The sequence below is a fragment of the Haliotis rubra genome, unplaced genomic scaffold (genome assembly GCF_003918875.1).
Source record: "Haliotis rubra isolate DU_JTF1 unplaced genomic scaffold, ASM391887v1 Scf11, whole genome shotgun sequence".
Taxonomy (NCBI): domain Eukaryota; kingdom Metazoa; phylum Mollusca; class Gastropoda; order Lepetellida; family Haliotidae; genus Haliotis; species Haliotis rubra.
Genome location: NW_025765003.1, coordinates 4,542,347 through 4,555,269, shown reverse-complemented (window position 1 = coordinate 4,555,269; position 12,923 = coordinate 4,542,347). Strand labels below are relative to the sequence as shown.

Below are 12,923 nucleotides of genomic sequence, written 5' to 3'. Positions count from 1 at the left end.
ATTTTCCTATCCAGGTTGTTACTGCAGAAAAGTATAAAATGTTGCAACTTGCTACATTAAAGTGATGACTAATATATCATGAGCATAAGAAATATTCAGTCATCACTTTTCAGTTAGTGGAGTGAGTTTTCTAAGAAATAAACATGTTTTTAGGCCCTGACAACTTCTAAGATATGTTCCATTGTCAAGTATTTCAAAGTCTAAAACAGTAGTTCCAAAATCGTTTATGTTCGATTCTGAGAAAAATGTGATCGATTGCTTGGTCGTTTGGCTACTGCGACCAATCTTCGATTATTTCAATTAATCGGAACACCACTACTATCTACCCAGAATTCTCCACGTTCACAAGAATGAATAAAGAAACAAAATGTCCTACAGGCTGAAGAGACTTACTTTCGCCATAACGTAGATAGCACACATAAGCAGTTGGTCAATATGACGATCCTTCATAAGGTCAAGGTTATGTACAAAGACGTGTTCAAAACACGTCCACATCTTGCGTCGTAGGTCGTCGTCTGTGACCTCTAACCTGTCGCACAGGTCACGTAGTCGAACGCTCACTAAATGATACACCTGTGGAAAGAAGACATACCCTCAGTGTTGGACAACAAACTAGTTGCTTCTTGGATACAATCAGTGTGGTAAATTTTACCATTCTGAAATGTGGTTAATACATTAGCCATGGAAAGTCAGTTCAATGCAGACCTATTGGTTATTGACCTGTCAGCTGTGAACAGAAGAGAACCTAATGGAGGACTGACTGACTGACTGAGTTTGGTTTTACGCCGCTTTTAGCAATATCACAGCAATATCAGAGCGGGGGACACCAGAAATGGGCTTCACACATTGTGCCCATGTGGGGAATCGAACCCTGGTCTTCAGGGTGATGAGTAAATGCTCTAACCATTAGGCTACCCCACCGCACCTAAACCACAACGACATGCCACTAGTCCTTATTGAATTTGCTTGGTTCTGGCAAGCTGACTTAGGTATTGTTGAAATCCACATTGTAATAAAGACCCAGATGTGTTTTTCTTTGATGCTTAATGCAAGAACACAGCAACAATCCAGCTGTATTGCAGTCTCGAAATAATCAGTTATATTGGGGCCACACAATCCAGTGGCAGATATCATGAGCAATAATCCACATCTTCAGGGTATGAATGACAGCAGTCTGTAAATAATGAAGTCTGGACCACACAACCCAGTGATTGACGTGGCATTGATCTACACAATTGCGATATGTGTCAACCAAGTCAGCGAGCCTGACCACCCGATCCCGCTAGTCACCTGCTACGACAAAATGACATGGTAGTAACCTAGTAACAGTGCCTGAACACCAGATCAATCTGTCACTTCATACGACAAGCACCTGACGACAGAGGAATCTCAATTGTGCATGCATGACTGCCTATAAAAATTTGTACAGTGCCGCTTTTATAGTGCAAATACACAAAGATACCTTGTTGCTGTTTTACCATACCAGTAATTGTTTTATCCCCTCAAGGTAACAACATCTTTAAAAATTTGTTTTGGCGTAACACAGCCCGTATCATATCACTGACTTTGCGCCATCTGGGGAGAAACTCGATCCACCTGAGACAACATGCAATCAATGAAGTTTTGCTCTATTTACAGACAATGAGATTTGGCCATGAACCCAGACAACTATGATGAAGCACACCTTTCTAAAGAACAGCGGTAGAGAGCCAGTCTTCTTGGGTTTGTTGGACTTGCTGGGGAAGGGAGGGATCTGTTTGCCAGGACTGGTTGACACCAGGGTCTGCACCGGGATTAGTACCTGCAACAAAAAGCACGAGCATCTGTTGTAGCTGATAAATGTTTTAGTAACACTCTCTCTTGATCAATTGGCAGTATTTCAGCCATTTTGAGATCTTCTCTTAAATAGAGAGTATGGTTTTATACAAATATTAGGCAATGTTATAGCAAGGGACATCTGAAATAGGCTCCACACAGGGCATCCATGTGGGGAAATGAATGGCTTTTCAGCATGACATGCACACACACTAACCATTCAGCTAACTAACTGCTCCTGCTCTTGAACAAATAGCATTGACATCAGAACAGTTTATATACCAGCCACAAAAATTTGAAATTTTCTATGATCTTAAAATAGTTCTTATATTATGATGCACGGTGAATCTCATTCATTAATGGAGTCAGACCTATCTGTCAGATTTGCGGACAGTCCGATGAAGTCTACTACCTGCCAGCTCCAGTGTCAGACAGCAATGTGCAAACCCATTTGGTTTGTGAAAGGGAGAGCAGATGTAGACTAGTGCAGGTATAGTGCATTATGATGAATTTGAATCCGCTCGTAGCTGCATATGCCTTTATCATAAGACTCTCACGTGGTTGGTGTAGCACTACACTTGATCGCGGACAACCTGGGGCCCCTTCGCCCATAATGGCAAGCGCCAGTGGGCGGCACTCATACATGCTAATACGGGTCAATTGTCAGGTCGGTGCTCAACTTATCCTTGTTTGCCAGTACCATGGAGTGCTACCTCTATCCTATTGTTGTCACCATGGTGACCACTGACCTGTCTTCCATCACTGGTGACAGCTATCAGGGTCTGCCCTGTAGACAGGGTGTTGGAGTCGGTCTGCGTCGTGGCCACCACGGTTTCCGAAACGCCGCTGTTGAGCTGCTTCACCAACTCCGTGTGTGTTGCTGCGTGTGTTGAGAGCTGCTGGGCAGCTGGCCCGAACAGCTGGCGTTTGACACTGCCGGGTTGGGGTGATGAGAAACGGTCGACAGCTGACGGACCTGGAGGTGACTGGAGGGGGTCTACAACTGAACAGACGCCTACATGTTTTTAACTAAGTCAGGAATACAGAGGTTTTCAAAAGCATCATCAGACATCGCCACTTTCCTGTGTTTTTAATGGAGTTTCTTGTTCGACAAGATGAGAGAGGTTGAAATAGATAAAATACATTAAATCAATCACAGTCAAGGTTAACCTAACATTCCACCCAAAGACCACTTCGCAACAAAATATTGGGATGTAGGTGACCACTTTCTTAAATTCAGGTCTTTTATAGTATACATAAATTAGTAATACAGTCATCCCTCGCATAAACGCTATTCGAGATACCGCGGATTCGGTAAAACCGCGGGGTAATCTGTGGCTCCCATAAAAGAAGTTGCCCAGTGATCACACATATTCACGTCATCGAAAATAGCACATCAACAAATCCGCTCTTGAGCTCTGGTTAATCACATTGTAAACTAGTGAAATTCGGTGCGGATTGCAATTAACAGTGTTTATCGTACATATCCATGGTTTTTTCAGATGCTTAAAACATGCAGGTTTTTTCCCCAATAATAATAGATGAAGAGCGAAACATCGTAATAACTTTATCATAAAGACATGTCGATCATCAGCCGAGTATTTACAATGTTTGCTATGATGCAACACACCGCCATTTGAGAATGTAAGATGTCAGAAAACACATTTTATTTGATTAAATTCAAACCCATTTTCATTCATTAAAACTGTTTACAATAACAACGGAGAAACCGTGAGTGAAATGGCATTACCTCATTCCATACAACGCCCGCTTACCACATTCGTGAGGGTCCGTTTTTTGCGCCTACCGCGATAGCACCAATTTCACATTTTTCTCAGCAATCACGAACAGATTACAGCCTTGTCATCCATTGACCCCAAGACCCACGGCATTGACTCATTGAAGTCATATTTGACAATTAATTGTCAACATTTTGTTTTTACAATCAAAGTGGCACGTACCGCGGGAAGTCAGAGGTGACTTGTCAAACTGTCTCCTACTAAAATGTATCCAGCCAGGTAACCCAAAGTGCTTAGCAATGCTAATTATTATGTTAAATATGTTCGTAGAAAACATGCATTATACTTATACGATAGCAATATATAAGATCTGTTAGAATAACTGCTTGGCATATAAATAATTCTGATAATGGAATAGAAATTCTTTGATGTTATATTTTCGGATCGTTTTTAACTGAATCACCGGTACATTGGGGGACCAAACTATTGATAGCTGATTGCTATTTCCGGCTTAGTTGAATAACAGGTAGCATGACAAGAACAACAATTGAATTATCATGTCTTGTGATGTTTGATTGCAAGTTTCATGTACATACATCTATTTTCATTTACAAAGTTTTGGTTTTTTCCACCTCCAACAATATGATATAGTTTTGACTGGGCACAATACACGAAATAGCAGTTTTGTTATGTCCATGGAAAATACGATTTTACTTGGCCTTTGTTCCGCGTTATGTAATCGTTACTATAACGCAGGTGTCTAATAACGCGGGGGGTCATCCATGGATCCCAAGACCTGCGTTATAGTGAGGGATGCCTGTATATTCAATAATGCAAAACTAAGCTTAAATTGAAGCTCTTTTTCATTATTAATCCTCATTTCAATAAATCAAGCAACCCCAACCAAGACACCATATTAACTCACAGGAACATTTCAATCAATTTGAGAATTTTTTACTGACATTCTCCACAGACTTATGGCCATACAGATAAATCACTCATGATATAATATATGTTATAATTGTTAACTTTTCAAAACAAATTCACCTATAAAACCAGGGATGGCAACAAGAAAATCTATTTTCAGCTGAAAACTTAATATTATTTTCATCGAAAACTTAATATTGTGGGGTTATTTTCAGACGATCATCTGTCATGGATAGGCTGTGTAAAATTGCGGATGACTGTAAAACAAAGAACAAATTACTGAATTTGCCTGATCGGATGAGGCCTTTTAATAATGTTTTTGCCAAGTCCTAATGGCAAACCACCCACATTGCCTACCTTTGACTGTTCTCTGTGTGTTTCTACCTTCTCCAACAAGAGATTTCACTCGGGGATGTGTAAGCGGGGAGGACGTTATGTTGCTGTTGTTGTCAATCTGATTCGCAGGCGTTACCTTGAAAAATATTCCGATCAAGTTCAGTTCCACACAAACAACAGACTCCTAAACAGAACAGCATATTTAAAAGACCATCCAATCATTGCTGCATTGTCACAACATTGAACTTTCTGATAAGAACAGAATGCTAGCATCTGCCTAGTTTTTGCTCAAGAAAAATAAAGGCGGCACTAGGACTCTGGTAGCTCTCCTGGGATATGGCCAGCCAGACACCAACAAGTACCATATTTCAACGCTTTTGTGAACCACTACACCACGTTTAGTTTTACTCACGGGTCTATAGCTCTCCTGAGATATTCCAGCTTTATATGCAATATTCCAGCTATATGGTCTGTAAATAATCGAGTCTGGACCAGACAATCCAGTGATCAACAGCATCAGCATCGATCCGCGCAATTGGGAACCGATGACGTGTCAACCAAGTCAGCAACTCCGACCACCTGATCCAGTTAGTCGCCTCATACGACAAGCATGGGTTGCTGAAGATCAATCTTCTAACCCGGACCTACACGGGTTTCTCCTGAGATATGAAGAGAGGATATCGGCCATGCAAAAGCTGGGATCATTCATACCAATGTCTAGTTCAAGAGATGTTAAACTTACAGCCAAACTAGACCAAATGTGGTTAGTGAAAGTCTTAATCAAAATCAAAACATGAAAAAGAATATCAAATGATGGATAAAGTGCCATGATGTGAACACCAAAGGACACTAATGGATGTTTCGAGTGGTGTGGTGTGGTATGGTGTGTGGTATGGTGTGTGGTGTGGTGTGGTGTGGAGAGGTGGTGGTGTGTGGTGTGGTGTGGTGTGGGAATGGAGTGGTGTGTGGAATGGAGTGTGGTGTGGAGTGGTGTGGTGTGGTGGCGTGGTGTGTGGTGGTGTGGTGTGGTGTGGTGTGGTGTGGTGTGGTGTGTGGTGTGGTGTGTGTGTAGCGTAGTGGTGTGGTGTGTGGTGGTGTGGTGTGGTGTGGTTTTGTGGTGCTGCATGGTGTAGTGGTTGTATCAACTGTGACTGGTCTCACCTCCTCACACATAGGGATGTCCTCACTATGCTCCTGGATAGCGTCCCACAAAGGGGAGTCTCGTTTCCATGCCAGGGACTCCAGTATCGTCTCCTCGATCTGAAGTATGCAGGTCAATTAGTTCCTGCAGCTTCTTGCCACATAACTTTTTGTAAAGTGAATTCAAACTTATCATTGTCATCACAAGTACTTTCTATGACAGCAATTCTGCCGAGACTATGACTGTGAAATTTGCTTGATTATTATTTTTTTATTATCACTCCATGTCAAGAATGGCACTGTGTACCAGAGTGAACACCTTTTTTGAAAAGGTGCAAAAAGAAGTAATGCTTTAGCATGGAGAGCTGGACATACATGGTTAAGGTGCTTCACGACGTCCCGTGAAAGTCCTTCCTCGGCCCTGATACAAATCTCGATGACTTTATACAGGTGATAGGAGCTCATCTCAAACACATCCACAATCCAAGGAAATGTTCTATTAATAAAATGACAATGAAATTATTAAGTAGCTTGCTATGCATCTACTCATGTTCAGTGATTTTGAAGCCTATAAAAATCAGTAGGACAAATGTCCTGAGAGGGTGTCTGGCGATAGGCCATTGACCTAAAGCTCTTTTTGACATTTTTTAAATCCCAATGCCATCATATAACTAAATTGTTAATGACATTTAATGTTGCAACTTGGATTCTAGATATACAGCAAAATTAAAAGATCTAATCCCACTGTTGATAAATATGAAATTTATTTTTCTAATATTTTTCAAATAATACAACTACAACTTAAATAAATTGATTTTTTGAAAATGCAAGCATTTATAATGTCCAGAAATATCACAAAAGAAGCAAAAACTATAGCGATTTTTTTCCATTTGTGACATGTCATAACATCCCCGTGCCTTTTTCTTTTATATTTTCATTTTCACGTAATCAGAAAATTATTATATAAAGATTTCTTGAATAATATGTATGGTCGCATATTTCCCGATATCAGTGGCTTTCCGCTCGGTAACATGACACAACAACGGAAAAATACCTCCGTTTTCGAAGCTTCGTATGAATAACATGCGAGGCGAATCGTTTGATGGCGGGTAGATTCTATCGTTCGAAAGCTCTGAACATCAACAATATCACTATACCCTTGCTGAGAGTATTTTCACAGCTATAAGAAGCGATTTTATTGGATAAAGGATGGTTTCTAATGACGCTTTTTCGCCACAGTCTGCTATAAGGGTCGTGATTGGTCAAAATCAGACACGTGACATAAGGCAGCCAATCATATTACGGCAATGGATACCGTCCTCGTAAACGAAAACTTTTAGATTTAGACGAAAGTTTTGGGTAAAATAATGCTATTCGGGAACATATTAAGCAAGAAATCGCTATCTATATGTAAATTATGGAACTTATTGGACGTATCGTGCTAGGTTATGACCTGTGACAAAAATGCTTCATGCATATATTTTCGCATTAAACATCGTGTCCAAGCGTGAAGATTGAGGCGGCGACAGCCGAGATGTCACTTGTCAGTGTCTTGACTTGCATGATCGCACAAAAAGATGGAAATAGTAATTTTATATGTACGTTTGACAACTTTTATGAATGCTATTGTTGATTTTATTCATTAGTTTATTCAATTTATTTAATGATTTCCTCGAAACATTGTTACATTTCTGATTGTCCAATGCTTAAAATATCAGCCAATCGCGCAATCCATTACATGAACATTTGGCAGGTTATTGTAATAAAAATGGATGCGTAAATACATACACGCCGCAGAAACATGATCAAGATTTCGTGGTTAGTTTTTTGATGAATTTGTAAATGATAATGTTCGTAATTTATTAGGTCCAATATGTGAAAATAACATCGAAATTATCGATCGGACCGAGTGTCCTAATTAATAAGAAAGTAGTCAGTCATTTGAAAATGTTATCGGACTATGGCCGAAGGCCGATGACAATCTGAAACCCTGATGTTTGCACAATACTGGAATTTTGACTAATGATTGGCACATTAGTTATTGAGAAAGATTACGAAAGGATTGAGTTTAACTGACTGACAGGAAGTTTAGGTGATTAGGCTCAGTACAGGAAAGTCTGGATAACTGGTTTTATTCCCTTATTGCAGGCACCAGGCAGGGTAAAAACAAGTACCATCCTTTAATATCTTCTGGTGAGATGCACTCGTGGATGGAACCACCGACCTCTCATTCTCAAACAGAGGTTCTATTTAGTACATCAAGGAGGTCATCTATGACATGATGGGAGTATTAAAAACTGACCTTTGTGAGTTGTACGAAAAGATGACTATCTCCAAACAGCAGGCCAACAGTGACCGATGGAACATGGAGTGCTCCAGTAAACCTTGCACAGATGTCTGCAACAGTCCAGTACCCTTGATATAAACTTCATGCACATGTATCAATCTGCAGTTTATTCACTGCTTGAAAATAAATTTGAATAAAAGTCTGATAGTTTGGTACATTTGAGTTAAATATATTTCATGAAGCATCAAGAGAATCATGATTTCCTTTAACAACTCAACTTGAAACATGAGTGATAGGCTGCTTTGTATTTCAGTTAGAAAACATTGCAGCTCTTAGACATTCACCAACTTGACAACAGTATCCTGACATACCCAAGGGAGACAACTTGCTGCACCTTAGAACTAGGCCCCCTGTGCCACAAAATCATCAATCAGTAGTGAAGTGATATAATGATTGAAAGTGTCAACTGCCAGAAACATTACACTTAACAAGGTGAACTGCAAATAATGACCTGTGAACTAATGGTCAACAGTATGAGCACACACAAAGTCTTTGAGCCAAGGTCAGTGAGACTGGAAGTTACTCTACTCACAACTGGTGGGCTATAGAACAATCCTGAATACAGGGCAATGAACTTACTGCTGGATTTGACTTCTGGTCCTTGCCAATCCGTTTCTTTTCTCCCTGCACAATGTTCTCCAACATCTTATAGTAGAGGCTCTCCCCCAGCTGAAGGCGACGGCGGGCAAAATCTATGTGGGCTCCAGGATGATCCTCTGAAGGCTGCAAGGAAATGGAGTCAAGCTCGGCTCAAAATATGCCATTATAGATCGCAGACTTGGTGTTTCAAAGTAACAGGACATTGGGTCCTGCAAGTTTCAGATGTCTGTCTGACCCATTGAAAATTCACAGGACCCATAGAATAAAATTAAACATACATTTCAGATTTAACATTTCTTATAACTGTCACTGAAATTATTAACATATATAATAACAACACAAGATATATAAACAGCAAACAAGTGTCACATGTCAGATATAACAACTTAGTCAAAGTCATTGTGAAATATACAGTCGGACACTGGGGCCAGTGGGTTGTAGACTTCTATCGGACCGTTGGCAAATCTGCCGGATTTGTCAGAGGGTCAGACACTATTCGTGAACACTGCAGACTGCTACCCTATCAGGGCTCGATTTAAAAGATATAAACTTACTTGCACCAGGTGCAACCTAAAAAAACCCATAGTTGCACCAGCTAAATTCCATTTGCACTGCTTTTATTGCAATATGCAATGAAAGAAATATGCTATTGAATTATTTAGATGTTTTATTCAGAAGTTTACCCACTCAAAAATTGACTTGCACCTGGTGCAAGTTAGACTAATAACTAGGTTGCACTTTGTAATATTGGGTTGCACCAGTGCAAGTAACAAAGCACTAAATCGAGCCCTGTCATATTTGAGAAAATTTGCTTGAAACTGCCTACGTTCCATATGCTCCAGATAACAAGTCATTCTATCTACCAGATGGTTCAACTAACATAATTTGATAATCTCAGCTAATTCTATATCTCGATCAGACAAAGCTGGTTGCTTATTGATCTGTGGATAGTTAAGTGAGCTTTTCGTTTCAGTATCATGAATATAAGAACTTCTCCTGATCCTGAGATACAGTGAAAGCTTTTTGTGTTATGTTCCACAAGAACAGAAAAACCATCTCACCTAAACCTTCTTTTCTGATATTTACAATATGGAAAGAGAAGAGTGTGACAATCTTTTTAATCAAATAATTCCATTTTTAAAAAGAAAGATTTTTAAGACGTCATTTCAATCAAATGAAGCAGCATCAGAACCCATATGGAAGTATGTTTTGAGTATACAGTGGCAAATGAATCTTCAGCCATGTTTGAAATCTTACAGAGAAACCACTGGGAAGAATATATATGTAACAATGTAAAACATTATGAAGAGAGCGCCGAAAAGCTTTCGTGAGTCCAGTCTCTTCTTCTTATGAATATGCGCACTTGATTACAAACAAGATAAAAGTCACGGTCACATGATATGCAAATTAGCCTGTGGCAGTGATGTTATGTTAAGTCATTGCTCTGCTGGAGTGTGGCTGAATGGGGCAATTGAGCTTGAAAGTAGTTCCTATCTCATTTGCATATTTACATTGATAACACAAACGCTCGTATAAGTTGATACTAGGATGGTTGTTTTCTTCAAATCTTTGTACATGCTTTTTAAAAAACAGATACAATTAAACGACAAATAGATACATGGGAATCATTTCAACAAGTAGACCATTCATCTAAGACAAGTGAATAACATCCAGACTATCAGAAACTTATCACCACTTCCACAAGCAGTTTAATGGAAATATTGCTGACTTGTACTTTTTAAAAAAAACACCAAATGTTCAACTGCCTCAATAATACTCCCCTTCCTCCTCCCCACCCTGCTGAAGGGAATGATAGTGATACACCTCAGGTTACTTCCAGTTAAACCCATTTTAAAAATTAAGGGGATCCTTGAAACTTGAATCTAAAGATGTCTTAAATTTTTAACTTAAGTCTTAACCATTAGCTCTGACAAATAACATGACTTTCAAGCTTAATTTGACACACTGTTAAAAATGTTGGATTTTTGCTGGCTTAGCAATCACAATTGTGTTTAGCTGACTAAGCAAGTATAGACAAAAATAAATCATGCAGAACACGCAAAGCTTCAAGAGCAAGAGTCCATTTGACCAGCAAGCAGACACAATGAAACGGCTGCAGTGGTAAAGTAGGTCAGGTTGTTTTGTTTATCAATAGCCAGGAGTGTCAATGAAGTATCAATTACACTTAGCCAAACAGCTAAGTGTGCATTCAACCATAAACAGTCCTTGCAAGCATAAAGCCATACACAGACGAAGCAGAATTCATTAGTTTTCCAGTCTTATATATATCTGGATTTGGCTTACAAGACTGACTGACAAAGATCATGAAAATGGAAAAAGAACATGAAATTTTATGACAACTCTTTTGGACAATATAGAAGATGGAAACATAACTAAAAACATTAAATCCCACAACATGACTGAAATAAACAATCAATCATCTCTGACTATTGTATTGCAATTGTAGTTCCATGACTGTGTGACCTAATTTGTGTTTGGCGACTTTTTTATCATATGACTATAAAGTTAAAAATGAGAAGTACAACTTTATGGATGACAACTTCCTGTCTATTGCATAGAGCGACGTTTCGATGTAGACTCTTACATCGTTATCAAGCTAAAAGTGTACGAGCTTTAAAGTTTAGCTTGATAACGATGTAAGAATCTACATCAAAACGTCGCTCTTTGCAATAGGTAAGACTGACTGACTGACTGAGTTTGGTTTTACGCCGCTTTTAGCAATATTCCAGCAACATCACGTCTGGCAATAGATAAGAAGTTGTCATCCATAAACTTGTATGTCTCATTTTTGACTCACCTACTGCTAGAATGCCTATCAAACAATTAATTACTATATAAGTTTTTCACTCTATGGTGGACACTCACTTGAACGTAATGTGTACAGAAGACCTAGCCCATTTCCTGAACTCGAGAAACAATCTCTTCTATAGGGTCTTTGCTGCACTCTCTGAAAACAATTAGTGAAAAAGGTTACCATGGTAACAGTGTTAACATCTCACACATACATCAAATAATTACCTTCTAAATACTAACTGCATTTCACTGATCATATTATATGACAGTTTAGATATATACCCTTCACATTCTGGTCACATGAGTGTTCTCCCCAGATTTTGAGAATACCAATTCCAAGGACTGGCACCAGTTAGAATCCCAGTCTCTCAGTATTTGTGCCAGTCTGAAGAACATTGCCTTAGGTTGGCATTCATTCATTTCTTCACCCGTAAAGGTCCGGGTTAGAATATTGATCTTCAGTAACCCATGCTTGTCGTAAGAGGCGATTAACGGGATCGGGTGGTCAGGCTCGCTGACTTGGTTGATACATGTCATCGGTACCCAATTGCGCAGATCAATGCTCATGCTGTTGATCACTGGATTGTCTGGTCCAGATTTGATTATCTACAGACTGCCGCCATATAGCTGCAATATTGCTGAGTGCGGCGTAAAACTAAACTCACTCACTCATTTATTTCTTAGTGTTATAGCCACTGAATATCCCCACAATCACATATCATCTAAGTTACCTACTTTTTGTGTTCAAACAGAGTTTCAGACTCGTTGATGCACATACTATGCATGACACATTCCATTTTCTTATTCTCAAGTTTTGTATTTTATCTCGGTTTTGTTGCTCTGTTTCATGCTATAGCCATTGAAATCCAATCTTATGGAAATCTTATTGAAAAGGTCAGCCTTCTAAATAATATATAAAGACTTTTTTGCCTTTTTGTGGGTCATGTACTGGTTGCTCAAAGGTATCAACTAATACGTGAACTGTGACACTATTTCACAACACACAGATACTAAATCAAAAAAAATGCACAATATTGCATAATTCACACATTTATAGAGAATGCTCAACTAATCGGAAAACAATTTATGACAAGATGATCATTTGGACACCTGTCCCGGAGACATGGAAGCTGTTCCCCAAATTTGAGAACAATCCATCAAAACCGTATCAAATCACGTGACCAACGCTGTGGGAATTATTCAGA

The 12,923-nt window shown here is 39.3% G+C and overlaps 1 protein-coding gene across 1 annotated transcript in view; it reads right to left on the bottom strand.

Moving 5' to 3' along the window:
• LOC124285218 (retinoblastoma-like protein 1) overlaps nt 1–12,923 on the bottom strand; it is a 51,244-nt gene that overhangs the window by 16,750 nt on the left and 21,571 nt on the right. The window contains 9 exon segments of the mRNA XM_046721415.1: nt 390–573; nt 1,685–1,801; nt 2,565–2,818; nt 4,839–4,953; nt 5,979–6,077; nt 6,333–6,453; nt 8,260–8,354; nt 8,884–9,027; nt 11,791–11,872. Coding sequence (XP_046577371.1) covers nt 390–573; nt 1,685–1,801; nt 2,565–2,818; nt 4,839–4,953; nt 5,979–6,077; nt 6,333–6,453; nt 8,260–8,354; nt 8,884–9,027; nt 11,791–11,872 — 1,211 coding nt within the window.